Source organism: Cnephaeus nilssonii (assembly GCF_951640355.1).
Source record: "Cnephaeus nilssonii genome assembly, chromosome: 21".
Classification (NCBI taxonomy): domain Eukaryota; kingdom Metazoa; phylum Chordata; class Mammalia; order Chiroptera; family Vespertilionidae; genus Cnephaeus; species Cnephaeus nilssonii.
Genome location: NC_137092.1, coordinates 5323043 through 5341958, shown reverse-complemented (window position 1 = coordinate 5341958; position 18916 = coordinate 5323043). Strand labels below are relative to the sequence as shown.

General features: G+C 41.7%; 1 protein-coding gene across 5 annotated transcripts; it reads right to left on the bottom strand.

Moving 5' to 3' along the window:
- Positions 1–4907: 4907 nt before the first annotated feature.
- PRPF38B (pre-mRNA processing factor 38B) lies at positions 4908–14078 on the bottom strand. Of its 5 annotated transcripts, XM_079760885.1 has the most exons (7): positions 13490–13757; positions 12713–12765; positions 10683–10751; positions 10228–10379; positions 10088–10148; positions 7244–7467; positions 4908–6919 (listed from the first exon to the last, which is right to left on the bottom strand). In XM_079760885.1, exons 3-7 carry the CDS (start codon positions 10692–10694, stop codon positions 6064–6066), a joined length of 1305 nt encoding a protein of 434 aa, XP_079617011.1. In that variant the 5' UTR covers positions 10695–10751; positions 12713–12765; positions 13490–13757; the 3' UTR covers positions 4908–6063. The 5 variants fall into 5 exon arrangements, with proteins under 5 accessions (XP_079617011.1, XP_079617008.1, XP_079617009.1 ...); XM_079760882.1 differs by lacking the exon at positions 12713–12765 and having other exon boundaries at positions 13490–14078; XM_079760883.1 differs by lacking the exons at positions 12713–12765; positions 13490–13757 and having other exon boundaries at positions 10673–10751.
- Between the last annotated feature and the right edge of the window lie 4838 nt (positions 14079–18916).

Here is an 18916-nt window from a genome sequence, read left to right as displayed (position 1 = left end):
TGCGCACCTCAGACTTACACGTGTTGCATGTCACTTATATCTCAAATAAATAAATAAATAAATAAATAAATAAATAAATAAATAAATAAATAAGGATGAAGGGGCGGGAGCACGTCGCTGAGCTGGGAGAGCCGGCGGGAGGTCCTTGATGAGCGGAGTCAGTTCATCCATCCCCAGTTCCACCCTGCAGTTCCAATACCTGTTATTTCCAGAGCCCTCTTCCGTACGTAGTTCAGGCTCTTTTAAAAAAAAATATTTTTTTTATTGATTTTTGTTTTGAGACAGAGAGGAAGAGAGAGGGGGGAAGAGGAACATCAATGTGAGAACGGAACATTGATGGGCTGCCTCCTGGGTGTCCCCTACAGGGGATCGAGTCTGCAACCCGGGCTTGTACCTCGACTGGGAACCGAACTGCGAACGTTTCCGTGAACAGGACGACGCTCAACCAACTGAGCCACCCCGGACAGGGCCCTAGTTCAGCTCTTAATAATAATTAACATTTAATCCAAGCACTATAATATTTAATTCTAACAATAGACAAGTACATACATGACTAATAAGCATTATTAACTGACTTATATGAAATCACGTAAATACTAAATGGTCTGATCTCTGCTTCCAATCAAGATGGGGTAAAGAGGGCTGGACTGACCTTCCCTGACGTTAGGACTTCTAAAGCTACAGTAATTAAGACAAGATTAAATATAAGAATTGGCATCAAGATAAGGTAAATAAATCAATGAAGCAGAGTAAAGTCCAAAAATAGACCCACACATAGAAGGACAATTGATTTTCAGCAAAGGTGCAAAGGTAATTCGTGGATAAAGGATAGTTTCTGATATAAAATAGTGGAGGCCACTCTTTCCCCAGGAGTCCTCCAAGACCCAGCCAGGCTCCTTTCCAATTTCCTAGCCTGCCTTTTTTTTTTTTTTTTAATTTGTTTTATTTCAGAGAGGAAGGGAGAGGGAGAGAGAGAAACATCAATGATGAGAGAATCATTGATCGGCTGGCTGCCTCCTGCACAACCCCTACTGGGGATCCAGCCCGAAACCGGGCATGTGCCCTTGACCGGGAATTGAACCATGACCTCCCAGGTCATAGGTTGATGCTCAACCACTGAGCCACGCTGGCCAGGCGTCTGCCATTTCTTATTCTTGGTCTGAGATAAAGCTCCAGCTATCATAGCAGAGAGAAGGCAGCAAGTTGAGGGACTTTTTACCTGATTGTCTCAGTGTGTGAAGTGAGAATGAGCTAAGAAACTAGCAAAGATTTCAAGTAGCCATTGTAGGGGAAATAAGAGTTGTTTAGCGATGTAGAAGGAACATGGGGTAAGGCTGACTGTACAGGAAGATTGGACATTAGGAGATTGATGGTGGCCCTAATTCACACTCCGTTCTCCCACCACACCCAAATGGGACCTCTGTCCTTGGACAGACCATCCCAGCAAGGAAAAGCAACTGTATCTACAATGTGTTTTTCCACTTCTCCGCCAAGTCCAGTTCAGTAGATGACATTTCCTTACCGGTGCTAAGCACAGATAGATAAGAGTGAAGTTTCAAGAAAATGTCAGGAAGACCTTCCCTGATCAGGAATCCCTGACGACTACAGTAAAAGAATCCAGTTAGACTTGCGGATTCCCAAGAGAAACACAGACCATCATAAAAAGAAAAGAAAAAAAATGAAGAGAGAAAGGGCATCTTCAAACGTCAACTGTGCAAGTCTTGCCCATTCTATTGAGGACTGGACCATTTTTACTTAGTTGTCAGGCAAAATTCTAGGAGCCAGTCTGATTTGCTTACATCATTCTCAGCCTATCTGGTTGAGCCCTTTATACTAAACTACAGCAGGGGTTATCAACCAGCCTGAGGAGGGGCACCCTTGTGACTGGTATCTTAATCCACTGTAACAGCCAGGGGCCAGTCAGGAGACAGAAAACAGCAATTTGAACGGGGAAACTTGGATGTAAAGAATTACTAACCAGTAACAGAGGATTAGCTAAGGGTAAAGAGAATGCCTACGAATACAGGAATAGTGGCTATAGGAGCAGCCACCTCCTCTAGGCAGAGGATCCCAGGAGGAACAAATTTGGAAGAGATTCCCTTGCGAGACTCCCATTCAGACTTTGTTGGAGAGGGTGTGGCTGTGACCCACGCTTTGCTGAGGTACTGGAGTGTGGGGCTGGAGAGGAAGGGGTGTCAACAAAACTAGTTAGGAGGCCACCCACAGGGGTGCCATTGAACTTACTGGGAAGCACCAGAAAGACTCGCTGGGAAGCTGGCGGGGAAACCAGATGACTTGCTGGGAAACAGCCTCCAGTGAGGCGCCACCGGACAGGCCAAGGGTCCTATGCGCTTTAAATTAGAAAGCCCCACCAGAACCCGGAAGTGGTTTCCTTCTACATCCTCTGCTGACCAGTGTAATCCTGTGCCAGCAGGCAGAAATAGTAAAGGCTCACTCCATTACCACTATGTAGAGCAATGAAGGGGGACTTGGGAGCCGAGGCCAGCGGTTGACCTTGAACAGGTAGAACTCATGTTTGCAATAGGCTAAGACACCCCGGCCCCACACACCCACCCAACCTGAACACTTCACCTGTGCATTACATTACGGGTCATGGTTGTGTCACAGAAATGTAATCTCGACTATGAAAGTTGAGGAACAGAACAATGGGTTTGAAGTCAGCTATGCTGCTGGCATTTTTTCAGTTGATTGTATTCATGCTGTCATGTTCCTACAGTAACAAATGTTGACAGCCAGTGATCCTGAAATGAAAAATACCTCTTCAGCTGGTGGCTTTTAGAATGGAATGGAGGGATTTCAGAGACCAAAACTGTTGGGGAGAAATGTTTCCTTCCCCATAAAATCAGCTCCACTGAAGAAGTCCTGTAATTGGGTCATTCAAGGAGGAATTCAGCAGTTAGGACCGAATCAGATTAGGATCTGAACCAAGTTTAAGCTCATCAGTTGGCCAATGTAACCAGAGAACTGGTCAATGAGTTTAATCAAGGTCACACATTGGAATCAGTTTAAAAAAAAACCACAAACTGCCATTGTCTGGGCCTCATCTCAGTGTTCAAATAAACTACTTATATTCATAAAGGAAACTGTGTTGCAGAAGGGAAATAAGTGAATACCATTATCTTTTTTTTTCTAATTTCAACTTCCCCTTTCCCCCCCACCACAAACTTGTCTTACGATTCTCCCAGTAACTTGTTGGTAAAAATCAGTAAGTAGCCCTGGTCCGTTTGGCTCAGTGGCTAGAGCATCAGCCTGCGGACTGAAGGGTCCCAGGTTCTATTCTGGTCGGGGGCATGTACCTTGGTTGCGGGCACATCTCCAGTAGGAGGTGTGCAGGAGGCAGCGGATCAGTTTCCCTCTCATGGATGTTTCTAACTCTAACCCTCTCCCTTCCTCTCTGTAAAAAAAATATTTTTTTTAAAAAAAATCAGTAAACAGCATAAAAGCCCAAGTTTAGTCCTTTTGAAATTTTGTGTGAATTTTTGTTTTATATAGTTTGGATTTGTTGCTTCATCTCATGCATTCTTTGGTTGCTGCTTGTATATGCCCTGACCAGGGATCAAACCCCAACCTTGGCTTATCAGGACAACGCCCTGACCAACTGAGCTATCCAGCCATGGTGAACGCTTTTATTTTTCTAGACATGATCTGTAGCTTTCATTTGATTCCTAAAAAGGGACCTGTAACTCAAAGGTTAAGAACTAAGGTACTAAATTTAACTAAGAGATTGAGCATTTATATGGACATTTTCTATGAAAATCTCAAGATATTAGACTAACCCATGTATATAATTTAATTATAAACTGAACATTAGAAAACAGATGAAAGGTATAATAAATAAAGTTTGAAACCATTTCAGTTGAGAAAACTGGATGGAGGCTGCTAGTTATATTAAACTCTACCAAAAACTTTCCAAGTTTGTGTTGGAAGAATTAATCCTGAATATATTTGACATTATCTAGTATTATGGCATGTTCTCCTATCAAAATGTTCCTCAAAAGCAAACTTAACTTTAATGTCACAGGAAATTAAACGCAGCTTGTGATATAAACTTGCACCTCCATTTGAAGTAAGTCCTTTTCACATTTTACTTAAAATACACCATTGAATTAACATTTCAGGTAGAACTATATTCCAAGGAGTAGCACCTTTAATTTAGGTATACCAAAAATATTTTCCATGTGAGATATATCTACTGCTTTCCATTACTCAAGAAGAGTTTTCTAATTTCTGTGTCGTGTCAACTTGATCTCAATTTAAGATGACAATCTTCCCTTAAAAAAAAAAAGCATAGCATTTTCATAGAGAAATTTCTTCATTTAATGAGATTTTCCTGGAGTTAGGTAGGTACAAGTTAAGCCCACATATGAAGGGCTGGCTCTTCAAATATACTTGTTTGCTCCATTTAACACTTTTGCCAGGTGGCTTGAGTGCCCATCAGTTGGCCAAAAAAGGTGAGATCAAATAAATGTTAATACGATATGATTTCAGAAACACTCATGTTAGTCCTCGCACTGACTGAACAAATCACTTTTGAGCTTGTTTCTCTGCTCTAAAAAAAAATTAAATGAGTTAACTTATAAAAATTCTTTTAAGTCCAATTATGTAATCCAAGTACAAAGTACCTCAATAAGCACCTTTGATGTGAAACTGAGTAATCACCCAATCCAAAGAACAATCCAGTAATACAACACCCTTGAACAAAGGGAACTGCCACTAAGAACTCTAGTAAGTATTACGGAGTATTGACCTATGTCCAATTCTAGTCTACACGCTTAAAATTCACTGAACTATACCTCTACAGTGTGACTCTACCAACATTTTACCCATTTCCACAAAAATACTTTTTAAAAAATATTAACACATAGGGGAAAAGTCAACACCCAGGATAAAGGATTTAATCCAGTATTTATTCCACACTCATGATCCTTCTCTGTAATCAGAATACAAGTCATAAGAACAATCTATCAAATAATTTGCCAATAATCTTAAATAATGCAGCATAGCATTACTTTTAATACTTCTCTGTTCTACATTAAGTTTAAAAACTCAAACAGCAATCTTCATTATCAATAAAAAAGTTTTGAATTTTAAAAAAAGGACACTATATCAAGCTGTTTTATAATTTAAGTATTTTCCATTTATAAAAATGCTTTGGAAGCTTGAGGCTTGAATCTAGTTCTCTATTCATCTGCCCCACCCTCTCCCAATTTCATGTTAGTATAGGGTTGCTGCAAGAATGCTGGGCTTTAGACATTTTTTTCCTTTAATATAGTACTTTAAAATCTGAGAAATTAAAAAAAATACATGTCATGTATTTTTTCAATTAAAAAAACTAAGTGAATAAATTTTAGGCATACTAACAGTGTCCCTTTGAGGTAGAATGCTAAAAGGACTTTTGATCAAATCACAGCCTAATTTAAACCTCTGTATCAGAAACTACTCATAAATTCTCTCTAAAGTTAACTGTGGAGAATATTAAGTATAACATATTAACAAGAGTCTTCCAAGATAATATACAGTGGACAAGAATGTTAATCCTACAACTGCTGCTGCCTTCATGTACATCGAAAGCATTTTCCTATAATAAACATCCAAGATCCATTGTCAAAGTCTTTAGCATTCTATTACGAAAAGCACAGCCATGCTAAACTTCAGTACACAAACCATAATCCCACACCTACAAAACAAAAATAGAATTAGTGGCAGTTTATTGCCTTATACAAATTTAACCAACATGGCAACCATGCCAAAGAAATTAAAACATTTTCAGGACATATGTACAGACTGTACATCTCAAAAACTAAACAGTAAAAATGCAGGAACAATCTGTGCATCATGTATCAAACTCAACAATTGGGTGAAAACATCAATGCAATAAATGGGATTACAAAGGCACTTCCCTACACAAAAGAGGAAATGAAAATGCAGCCTACGGGAGCTTGAAGAGTACGCACTACCGCAACAATCTCAACTCGGGAGGGGAAAAAGCAGATTTAATCAAAGATTTATAGGTTCAATGTGATCCACGTTCACAGAGCATGTTCACACAGTCTCGTCTTTGTTTTTTTGTTGTTTTTCTTGGCTCTCGGGTTCTGCGCTTTGGCTCCTTCGCTCATCGTGTTGGTCAGACTGGTCCTTGCTATCGCTGTGATCCCGTTTGTGGGCACGTTCTTTGCTGCCGCTACGCTTTCTAGATTTATCTTTGCTGGGGCTCCGCTCCCGTTTTCTTTTTTCAGCACTGTCAGTTCTTCCTTGACTGCCACTCCGACTGCGCTTATTGGACTTCTCCTTGCTTTCGCTCTTGTGCTTACTGGATTTCTCTCTGCTCCTGCTTCTACTCCGTTTCCCTGCATTCCTACTTCTACTCCTACTTCTATGCTTCCGTTCTCTGCTTCTGCTTCTACTGTGTTTTTTCTCTTTTTTGGAATCTCTTTTGTCATCCCTGTGCCGCCTATCATCTTTGTCTTCTTTATGTTTTTTTTCTTCCACCTCGCCCCTACTTCTCCGCTCCTTGGACCGTTCTCTTGATCGCTCTTGCTCCTTTTCTCGGTCATTACTTCTTTCCTTGTCATAGTCACGATCGCGCCTTCTACCCCTCTCGTTTTCTTTTTCTCTTTCCCGATCCCTGTCCCTTCTATCGCCTTTCCTATCACGACTCCGACTCCGACTTCTATGCCTTTCCCTACTCCTGCTATGCCTTCGATCTAAGCCCCGATCAATACTCCGGGATCTTCGCCTTTCTTTCTCTCTTTCTTTGGCTTCACGCTCTAGACGCTGGCGTTCTTTCTCTCTTTCTAATTCTCGGTCAAAACTAGAGCACCCATGGCCCTCCCGATGATGGCTTCGACTTCTTGATCTTCTTGGGGACCTCCGTGGGCTTAGTGATCTCCTTGGAGACCTAATATTTAAGAAAGAGGGAGGAAAGAAAGAAAAAAAATCTCAATTAAAACATATTATAAAAAATTTAACTTACCCCAGTGTTATCAATTTAAATCCCTAGCTTACATAAATATATCAAGAATGATTAAAGCAAAAAATTTGCTTGTTCACATTTACAGATACATGATTTTGCTGAAGATGGCATGAAAGGCAGAAAATGACCTTTGGGGAGGAAAAGTGACAAACTCATAAAATGAACACTATAAACAGAACTTGCCACTGCTCTCAAGGACCTTTGCATAAACCATGTTTTTAAATTAAGCTTAATTCAAGAATTAATTACCTTGAACGCCTGCGTTCAACATGTCTGTCTATTTCTTCAGCGCCCTCTTTCCCATCTTTCTTGATTTTCCTAGGCCGGGTTTTAATCTGTTGATCGATATTCTTCTGAACTGGAACTGGGATTCTTGGAAACAAGGTAGAAAACCACTCCAATTTTGTGAGAAAAGACCGCAGCATTTCTCCAATGGTCATCACACAGCCTCCGCCAGCCTTCACATCCAGGTCCTACAGAAACACAAAAGATACCCTAGCCGTCAATAAAATTATTTTAACATGTTCATAAATACTATAAAAAAATTACCATCTTTGGATTCTCAAATACAAAAAAAAAAATCTAACAGGACAATTTTGTACCCTTCTATTCTGGTAATGAATGATAAGAGAAATACTCGGGCTTAAGTGTGTGCATGCAGGTACAAACAAATCCTGCAGCCTCCTGGGCAGAGAGAACTGAGCTCAGTAAGAACATGAAACAGTCCCTTACATTACTCAACTATGTGGAACAATCAACTTAAAATTGCATTCCACATACCTACTAAGTATACATTGCTTTCTGTGGAAGAAATGTTTGCACACATCATTCCTAGTGCTGTGACCTAGCTACATAGGAGCTATTCAGACAGTCCCTGTCTAAGACTATCTTTCGACAGCCCTAATATAAAATGAAGCCCTAATAAAGCTGGAAGCAATAGCAAACCAACTGCCATGAAGCAGTGAGGTTTCTCATTTAGTCATGTAGAAAATAAATAAATGGACAAATAATTGGAAACGCATAATCCATGATGACCATTGTCTCTGAAAAGGGTCATTACCGCATGAAGGCCTTCTTGCTATGCCCTCTCACAGCTCAGGACATGTTAGTCAGCTATTGTCAGTCCCAAACCTATAGTGCAAGCACACAAGGAAAGTGAGATTTGTTATCTAAACAGGAAAACAAGAGCTACAGGTAAAACTGCTTGCACTCACACACATTTAAGTGTTCAGATATACAGTATTTCCAAATATAATCGCTGCAGATATCTAAGGAAGAAAACAATAAGTTAGCTTAAATAGAGATCCTCAGATTTGTAAACACAATAAAAAACAGATTACACAGAAGAATTCAGAAACATACCTATTATGATACCAATTATGAAAAGGCACACACTTTTTAAATATAAAGTGTTTCAGCCTAAAAAAAATCTCATCTAAAAAGAAAAAGTTTAAAAGATTGTGGTTTATCACCGAACACACACCTTTTGCTTCTTCTGAAATACTGAACAACCCCGTAAATAGGCCCCAAAAAATGCAGACAAAACTTTTCCATGTTTATATGAGAGAATTTTTCTTTTTTTCTTTTTGGTGCACCGTTCCTGGAGGTACTGCAATACCGGGTCGATGCGTGGAGTGGACGGAGCAAGCTCCTATTCCAACTCCCAGCTTCAAAAATCCATTTAATATATTGTCCTCAGATAGAGGATGTATCAGATATTAAACTGATAAGAACAGACACTACACTTGATCTTAGCCAAAAGGCCGAGAAGCGATATATAAGAGAATTTTTAAGGTGTGTACAATAACCACAACTAGAAAGATTTCTATTACACCTATCCCTTAATTCAACAAATTCTTTAGCTAACCCGTAAAAAAGGGACCACTGACTTGTCCTGGCCTATGCTCTCTCTACTCCCCTCTGTTCCTCTGTAATAGGGAAGTCTGGCAGGACACACAGCATCCTCCCTCTCAGTTTAGGAGGGCTTTCCTGAATACAGGCTGGCTCTTAAAGGCACAAGGACAATTAAAAAAATATACTAGCCCTGACTGGTTTGGCTCAGTGAATAGAGCGTCAGCTTGCAGACTGAAGGGTCCCAGGTTCAATTCCGGTCAAGGGCATGTACCTTGGTTGCGGGCACATCCCCAGCAGGGGGTGTGCAGGAGGCAGCTGATCGATGTTTCTCTCTCATCGATGTTTCTAACTCTCTATCCCTCTCCCTTCCTCTCTGTAAAGAATCAATAAAATATATTTTTAAAACATACATACTAATAATAAAATAAAATAAAAAGGACTACTAAAACATAAAGCAGTGGTAAGGGTAGATATGTGGACAATAAAGCTCTGTTAAGTCTGCTTTGAGCTCTTGGGCTTCACTATGTAAGCATATTAATAAAACATTTATGATTTAAATCTGACAAAGTTTCCTAAAGTAACTCTTTTCATATATAACAAACTCAGTCTTGTTAAGCTTGAATGGCAAACTAGATTTATAATGAAAACAAAACCTAAAATAATTTTCAAAAAGACTTACTAGCTTTTAAGTATGTAGAGTATAACAGGAGTCAGAAAACTATAACTGAAATATTTTGGTCACCTTGAACAAGTCATCTTAACTCTTGGCCTATTTAAGTTTCACCCAGCTCTTCACTTCTGCACTTCTATGCAAGCGGGAACATTAATATTTGGAAGAAGTTAGAAGGTAAGAAGTAAAAAGTTTCAGGGAAAAAAGCTATGATTAGTATTCTATGAGCATGTCTTATCACTTTAATCTTGAGCATGGTCCACCTTAAAAAATCACTATCAACTGTACAAGTCAAGATCAATACCATAAACATAACATAATTAGAAAGAGAAAAATCTTAATAATCAAAGAACATTTAAACTTAAAAATGAATAAAAGTCAAGAAAAATTAACCTAATATATATAAAAGCCAAGTCTTAGTAAAAGGACATTAATTCCTAAAATATCTGAGTGAAATAAATTTAGCTACAGAAAGTTCCGGAAGGCATTATACCTCCAATAAATAAAAGATTAAAAACATGAGAGTATAATCAGAAAAAAAAAACTAATTATTACCCTTGTTGACATACCTCTTCGTCATCAAGGAAGGATTCAAACCAATCCCATAGATCTGTAGGGGGCTGTGTGTACCTAGAATTACAAAAGACAGATTAGGCTCATGTGAATTAAAATGAGATACTTATGAAAATGTAGATAAATACATGCTTACCTTATGTACATAAATCCAAGGGCTCTAATATATGGAGAGTCTGTGTGTGTTATGAGACCCATCACTTGCTTGCGAGTTAACTTCAGAGTAAATAATTTGTATAACAGGCAAAAAGCTGTAGAAACAATTCCTCCAGTTCCAACACCTCGAACCTTTAGGAAAGAGTTAAAAAAAAAAAAGGAGTAAAATAATTAATGGAGTTACTTAACACCAATTGAGTAATCCTGATAGGTATTATTAACAAGATATAATCCAGAACTAAGAATGGAACCTTAAAAAAATAACTTTCCTAATTCTATTCATATGACACTTGAATTTAGATTAAAAAAATAAACAAAACAAAAACCCAAACTTCTAAGATTTGCTAACTAACTATCATTAGAGCGTGTAACTGACTAAGTATAATCTAGTTCTCAGACACAGAAAAACTGAAAAATGCACGTACTTCTACTTACCCCTCCGCACATCCCTGTTTGGCCCGCTGTCTTCCTGCTTCCTTTCTCCCATGGTTCAACGTGTGTGACCTGAAAATAGAAAAGAGGAACACAACAAACATTCACACTTCACATTTTTTACATGTATAATTAAAGTAAACCCAATTCGCTGAGAGAGCAGCTCTTCCAAAAGTTTGGAATTGGGTATTTTGACACGATGTACATATTTTGTTTACACATGTTAAGCATTGTAAACCAACTTTAAAAAACTGCTTTGATGATATAGAGAGCACCAATAAGCTACTAGGGTTTAACAAAACGACAGCTTTACAGAGTAGAAATCCATTAGCTCTGTAGAGAGCTGGTGCACGTGGAGCCAAACATTTCCAGTCTCATGTAGTTGTAAAAGATATTTGATAGAATACCAACTTTATAGCTTCTTATGAGTTGCTTAAAAAAACAAAAATTCTCATTTTAAAATATACGTAAACTCCTAATTAAAGCAAAAAGTATTAATGATTAAGTATTTATTTCAAAAAACCTTTAAAATACCCTTAATAGTTCAACTTTATGGTGATACTAAAATAAAGAAAAATGACTTGAAGAAAGTATGCTAAAACAGTAACAAGTTATTTCTGATGCAAAATTTTGGAATTTCATTCATTTTTTAAAACATGATCAGACATTACATTCATTCCTAATTAAAGATAAAAATTACAGCCACACCTACAGAGAACATTCTTGCTGGTCAGTGTATAATTTATTTTCAACCTAATTATGTGAACCAATTAAACTGAATAAATGTGATTAGTCATTACACTAAGTACACCCAAAGATTCAGTGTCATCTTTGCTAAGGTGGGCACCCTATAAAAATCACATATTTTACCTAAAATATAACAAAGAAAGATTATTAGCTCTACAAAAGATAGAACTCAAGAAGGCCCTTTAGGAAGGTAAGAGCTACTGTTTCTTAAATGCAAAATAAAACCCTGTTCTTTCACTATGTATTTCTAAAACTCTCTTTCCACCCACGTTACATGTTAGCCTCTCTCGGTGGCTTCTGACGGAAAAGCAGGCATGTAGTGTAAAGGACTACTCTATTTTGCTCAGCTGGGCCCTGTGCTTTACTGCTTCATTCCCCCAGCTTGTGGCATCAAAGATGTTTCAATTCCTTAAAGGCTAGCCAAAGCTGGAGGCAATACAAAACAGACTTACAAAATTGTAAGCCTACACATTTCCATGATCATTGGATCTAATGTCTTGATAAGAAAGCTTTAGTTTTGTAACGAAATTTAAATAATTTCTAGTAGAATCTTGACGTGTTTCAAAACACAGTATTTGAAAACAAGCTCTTTTTCTATCACATTAACACTTGTCTGACATTAAACAGAACCTGCCACAAGAAGAGCAGGAACCCAATTTTCAACTGTTTGAAGTTTACTAGTAAATAAAGCTAAGGGTTGAATAGTCACCACACTGTATCCATGCTGAAAAAGACCTTACCTTTAAAAAAAATGAAAAAACCTAGTTGATAGTATTACAATACTTTGCAAAAGGCTATCAAAATTCCAGGGTACTTATTAGACCCACAGTTGAACTGTATTCTCAAGGTGATTTTTCTATAGAAAGCAACTGATTAAAAAGAATCTTTCAATAACCTAGTCACTTAAGTGGAAAAAGATGGACAGAACAGCAAATTAAAATTTTAACTTTTATTAACACCTCCACAGAAACGTTCAGCTCACAGAAAATACGTGGTCTGTCAAATGTTTTTAATAGCCAATACAGACAAAACGGATTGTATTATATTAGATGCTCTAGCTAAAATATTGAAGGATTGTCAAGGCTGTTATACTCTTTAAAATATAACCTTAGGAGGCCCGGAAGATTTAAAAAAAAAACAACACTACATAATTGCAGGTACGTGGAGAAAGCCTATCTAGCTGGTAAAGTCAAGACCAAAACCAATGGCCAAAATAATCTAATTAGCCGTCCATTTAACCCAGGGAAATGCATTTATGGCGATTGAGCATGATTAATAGTGCATACCTCTACCTGCGACCCTGGGCTGCTCCGAGCCTCGCTGCAAGACTGAGTCAATCCTGCTAACGAAACAAGAACTGAGACAAGAGTGCAGTGAGGAGGCGCCAGGTGAGCTCCCCAGCACAGCCAAGCCAGCACCGACCCTGCCGCAGAAGCCCAGGGCCCGGAGGATTCCAGTAAGCCCAACGCACAGGTAACAGAGACCACTTCCTCCTGACTTCCTGCTGGGAAAATCTCCAGGCCTTCCGTACACCTCTCGCCCCGGCACCTCTCCCCCCGCCCCGCTCCCGCCCCGGCCATTTCCCTGTCTGGACAGTAAATACCAACAACACGAGGCCAACACCGAAGTCAATACACGCCCTTGGCTCGGGGTGAGCGGGAGAAGCACCAACAAGTTGGCGCCGAGTAGAGATCCACCATCAAAAGGAATAGTTTTAAAGCTGCGAACCGGAGAGGCGTCCGTTCCTTTTTCCTGCTCTCCCCCACCCGTGTCGTCCAGCTCCCACCCCCCCCCCCAGGGGTGGGCAGGAGGTGCGGGGAGTGGAGGGGGGGTGAGCGATCACCAGCGGCGGCCTCTCCCCGGCCCTAAACATCCGAAAAGGAAAAGAGGGCGGCCCCCGTCTGCCCCCCTCCCCGGCAGACTACTTAGCCACCGCTTCCCCCCATGCCCACCCCACCTTCCCCGGACCCCCACGTCTTCAGACCTCGGGGGCCGCCTCCGCCCGTTTCCTCCGTGCGCCATTCTCCGAAGTTAGCCCCGGCCCAGGCCTAGACGCTTCGTACCTTGAAGTAGATCTCGTCCACCACCTCGTGGTAGGTCTTGAGCTCGTAGAGCTGCACTTTGAAGTAAGGCGACGACAGGATGTTGGTTAAGATCATGGGGTTGAGGTTCATCGTCTTCTCGTTGCCCCACAGCGGCAGCACGTTGCCCTGCTTGCCCGAGACCGCCGGCTTGGTGGCCCCGCCGCCGCCGCACGGCGGCTGCTGCTGGGCCGCGGCCGCGGCCGCCTGGTGCTGCGGCTGCGAGTTGCCTGTCAGCGCGGGGCTGTTGTTAGCCATGTTGCGGCGGAAGGAAGGAGGGAGGGACAAGGGGGGGGGGGGAGGGGGCCAAGCTCGATCGCTCTTCGGGACAACGGTCCGGGACCCTACTCCATGGAACGCCGTCGGGAGAGGGGGGCCGCCTCGCTGTGCCCCGGCCGGGTGACGGGAGGGCGACGAGGACGCCAACGAATGGACTCCGGGTCGAGAGCAGACGCCGAGACGCTTGGCCGCGAGAAATCCCGGCTGAAGGCGAGCCGGCGGCCGGGGGAGCACGATCTCTTCCGCCAACTGCCCCTGGGAACAAGATGGCGGGCCGGCGGAGGTGACGCCACAGGCCCCAGAGTTCCAAGCGTCGCCGGCAGCCAATCAGAGGCGCCCGGGTGGGCTGGCCCGTCCTCTTCCGGCTTCCGCCGCGCGTTCGGGGCTCGCTCCAGTCGCTGCGGGGGCCCCCTGGTCCCCCTGTTCCCGACGCTCACATTTCCTCTGGGAGTTGGGGAGTCCGAGGGAGGCGTGGGGGGTCCAATTCGGATATTTTCGAATATTTTAGTATCGGGACTGGGGTCCCGGCCTCCCCTCTCGAAACCGGGCACGGGAGAGCTCGCGTGACTATGTGCTTGCAAAGTCGCCCCTAAATCATGCCGAGTGTGTTGAGCCTCCCGAGGCCACAGTTTTAAGATTCTCTGGGAGGGATGGTGGCCCTCACGCCTCCCTGAGATGGCGATGCAAGGCCTTTTGCCCTCCCTCGGGCCGTACTGTCCGACCAGAGGTCTTGCTTTTGAGTCTAAATTTGTTAGTTAAACTGTAAGATCGAGATGACATCTTGCCGGGCTAAGCATTAGAAGAGCTGCTATACTTGGAGGGCCTAGTAGATGCGCCAGGCATTTTGTTAGATGCGTTTTCGGTCCTTTCTCCCCGAGTTCTTACCTTCTTTGGAGGCAGAACGAGTGGTAAACATTGGGCCAGGCACCGAAATGGGGCGAGAGAGGGCGGGGGGAGGTTGGGGGAAAAGTGTGAAAATGAATCAGAATCTGTCTTCTCTCAAAAGCGACTGTCAACCTAGAGAAGGTGCTTGGGAGTTAAGAGAAGGCTACAAAAAGCACAAGTTTCCACAGGTGGTAATGGACTGGGCAGTTTGATAGGCAGGGAAGAGGCTGAATATAGAAAGAAGTAGGGTAGATCAAGGCGTGTTAGAGAGTCCACATTCCGGTTGACAAGAGCCAGGAGATAAGCTTAGAGGGGAGTAATGGCTGGGTAGGAATTGGGCCACTGAAGCACTATGTTCTCTTTTGCCTGGCTTCTTTGACTCAGCATCATTTTGAAATTCATTCTTACTGATTGTATAAACTGGTTATGTGGTATTTGTTTTTATTACAGAGTAGTATTACATTGTATGGTTTTACCACAAGTTGTGCATCCAATCATCTATTGATGGCCATTCCCGTTTCTAATTTTGGGCTATTACAAATGATAGCTGCTATGGACATTTGTGTATTAGTCTTTATTCCGACATGTTTTTGTTTCTCTTGGCTAAATACCTAAACTTAGGCCCTGGCCGTTTAGCTCACTTAGAACTTTGTCCAGATACCCCAGGATTGTGGGTTTCATCCCTGGTCAGGGCACATACAAGAATCAAGCAATGAATGCATAAATAAATGGGGAAAAATGTTTCTCCCTTTCTCTAAAATCAGTATTTAAAAAAAAATTTAGCCCTAACCAGTTTGGCTCAGTGGATAGAGCGACGGCCTGCGGACTGAAGGGTCCCAGGTTCGATTCCGGTCAAGGGCATGTACCTTGGTTGCAGGCACATCTCCAGCGGGGAGTTTGCAGGAGGCAGCTGATCAATGTTTCTAACTATCCCTCTCCCTTCCTCTCTGTAAAAAATCAGTAAAATATATTTTAAAAAAATTTAAATCACTTGACCCACCATGTATGGGTTTATTTCTGGACTCCATTTTGTCCCATTAATCTTTTTACCAATATCAAACTATCTGGATTATTGTAGTATTATAACAAGTTTTGAAATTAGGTAGGTTAAATGTTCCAACTTCATTCTCTTAAAAATTGCTTTGAGCCGAAACCGGTTTGGCTCAGTGGATAGAGCGTCGGCCTGCCAACTGAAAGGTCCCAGGTTCGATTCCGGTCAAGGGCATGTACCTTGGTTGCGGGCACATCCCCAGTAGGGGTTGTGCAGGAGGCAGCTGATCGATGTTTCTCTATCATCGATGTTTCTAACTCTCTATCCCTCTCTCTTCCTCTCTGTAAAAAATCAATAAAATATATTAAAAATAAATAAAGTCAATAAAATACTTTTTAAAATTGCTTTGATTTTCCATCAATTTTCTTAGAAACAAAAGCCTAGCCAACAGGCAAGTAGTTGGTGTTCATGATTGAATAAATGAGTAAATAATTAGAATAATTGCCATGTGTAACTAAAATAACAAATGTTCTAGTGTTCTGAACGTTTTATTGTTCAAAACCACCATGAATCTAGAGTAACTTAAGAAGCCATTGTATAAAGTACCAAGAACTAAAAATCCGGCCCGATTGGTAGGCTATTCTGAATAATCAAAGGTATTGGATAAAGCTACTCCTGCTTCTTTGGTTATGATTGCAAAGGTATGAGTTAAAATTTAAGAATTATTTGGAGTTACTAGGCAAAGAGAGAGGAAAAGATAGTCTAGTTAGAGGTAGCCTGGGCAAAGGCTCTGAGGCATGAAAGAACAGGTAATGTGTACTGTTACTATTACAGTACTTACATTTGTTTCAAGGGTGCTAGGAAAAACCAGTAAGCCATACAATTTGCGTACTAGCTTGCCTATACTGTAGTTGTCTGCTTATTTGTCACCTGAGGCCACCAGAGGGAGGCTCTATACCTTCCCGCTAATCATTCCCAGTACTAGGCACAATGACTGACACTTAGCAGGTACTAAGTAAATATTTAAAAGAAAACTCTCTCACAAAAGTTAACAACAAATGTGTGAGGGCTTCTTTCCCCATACCAACTCCTTGGACAGATGGATGTGTCCTTTCGTTTAATTCAGTTCTGACATTAACAACTTGGAGTTAGACTGCACATGTTAAGGGCTCAGACTACCCACAAGAATACACTCAATCATAAGAGGTGGGTCCCCAGGTTATCCATATTTCTTCTGTCCTACTTGGATACAAATCGGGGGTTCCTGTTACCTCCACCCCCCCTCCCCAAAATCAGGCTAAATAATTTGCCATCACAGCTCACAGAACTCAGGACAACACTTCACTTATTATCACAAGGAATACTATAAAGGATATCCTTTATTATAAAAGATGCAAATTCCTCACCGGTTGGTTCGGTTGGTTGGAGCGTCATCCTGTACATCAAAAGGTTGCAGGTTCAGTCCCCAGTCCGTCTGCATGTGGGAGGCAACCAATTAATGTTCCTCCCTCCACTGATGTTTCTTTCCCTTCCTGTCTCTAAAATCAATAAACATATCCTTGGGTGAAGATGTAAAAACAACAACAAATAAACCTGAAACTCTGTGAACCTCGGTGCTCAGGGTTCTTACGGAAGTTCTATTAGCGACATGATTAAATTATGAGGTCACGGCCCAGCTGGTGTGGCTTCATGGTTGAGCATCAACCTATGAACCAGGAGGTCACAGTTCGATTTCGGGTCAAAGGCACATGCCCAGGGTTGCAGGCTCAATCCCTAGTGTGGGGTGTGCAGGAGGCAGCCTACTAGTATTAGTGATTTCTCTCTCATCATTGATGTTTCTCTCTCTCTCTCTCTCCCTACCTCTCTGAAATCAATAAACATATATATATTTTTTAAAAAAAGTAGGGTCAGAATTCTTGAGTATAAATTATACCCCACTGCTGTTCCAAACTTAAGGCAAGGGAGCTGGTTTTTATATACCCATACCAGTCAGTCATCAGTGAAAGAACGCTACCGAGGAGGAAATTCTCAGACACGCCCAGCTCTGGGGGTGTGGGCAAAGTGGCTTCAGGGGCCCTCGGGCAGTTAGCTAAAGTGCTCAACTGAGTCTGGAGGATTCATTTCCAAGACACGTGGCTGGAAGACAGGTTGGTGCTGGCAGCCTGGGGTGGGGGTGGGGCGCACTTGGCATCTCTCCACGTGGGCCTATGGTGGGGCTGCTTGTTGTGCCTGGCAGCCTAGCATCCAGATGCCAGGAGTAGGTGTTCCGAGAGACAGGAAGTAGAAGCTGCCAGTCTCTTCACACCTGGGCCTGAAACCGGCACTTCACTGGTGAAATCACAGCATCCACCCAGATTCAACAGATGAAGAGGCAGACCCCTTGTCTCAAAAGGAGGTCAAAGAATCTGTGTATCTTAACCAGGCACAAACTGTTCACATTCATTCCTTTTATTATTTTTTTTAAAATTTTTATTTATTGATTTTAGAGAGAGAAGATGGGAGATAGAAATAGATTGAGATATAGAGATGAGAGAAATGTCATTTTGTTGTTCCACTTTTTTTTGTTTGTTAATCCTCACCCGAGGATATTTTTCCATTGATTTTTAGAGAGAGTGGGAGTGGGAGAGACAGAGAGAAACACTAATGTGAGAGAGAAACACATCAATTGGTTGCCTCCTGCATGCGCCCCAACCAGGGCCAGGATCGAGCCTGCAACGTGTCCTTGACCAGAATCAAACCCGGGACCCTTCAGTCTGAGGGCCGATGCTCTATCCCCTGAGTCAAAACGGGTAGGACTGTTGTTCCACCTATTTATGAATTCATTGCAACCTTGGGTTGAACATTATTAGTGTGCTGCTCTAACCAACTGAGCTGCCTGGCCAGGGTTATATTGATTCCTTTTATATGCAAAATACAATTCTTTCTCCCAAGCTCTCTGAATATTTCATCCTACTTTGAGCATCAGGCTCAAGATAGTACATAGCATAACCTTTGGTCATTTCTTGCATGGCTGGCGCGCCTGCTGGACTGGAACCGTAGGAGAAGGACCTTTATCTGTCTTTTTCACTCCAACAGGTACTTGATCCACAATAGGTACACTATGCATACTTACCGAGAGTGTGTTACCTGATTTCTCATTTTCAGCGGAATGAATCAACACTCAGAGAGGGTAAATTTCCGAAGTTTAGCGAGGAATAGTCAAATTAGGATGTAAGGTCAGTTTGACTTAAAACTCATTCTGAAAATGTATAACA

Bases quoted from the DNA above. Each gene is read 5' to 3' on its own strand.
- PRPF38B (XM_079760882.1), bottom strand. From the start codon at position 13,765: ATGGCTAACAACAGCCCCGCGCTGACAGGCAACTCGCAGCCGCAGCAC. The intron at 10,380-10,682 runs GTAAGTAGAAGT...TCTTTCCTAAAG, and splicing joins AAACAGGGATGTGCGGAGGG to GTTCGAGGTGTTGGAACTGG. The intron at 7,468-10,087 runs GTATGTCAACAA...GTGTTTCTGTAG, and splicing joins CCTTCCTTGATGACGAAGAG to GACCTGGATGTGAAGGCTGG.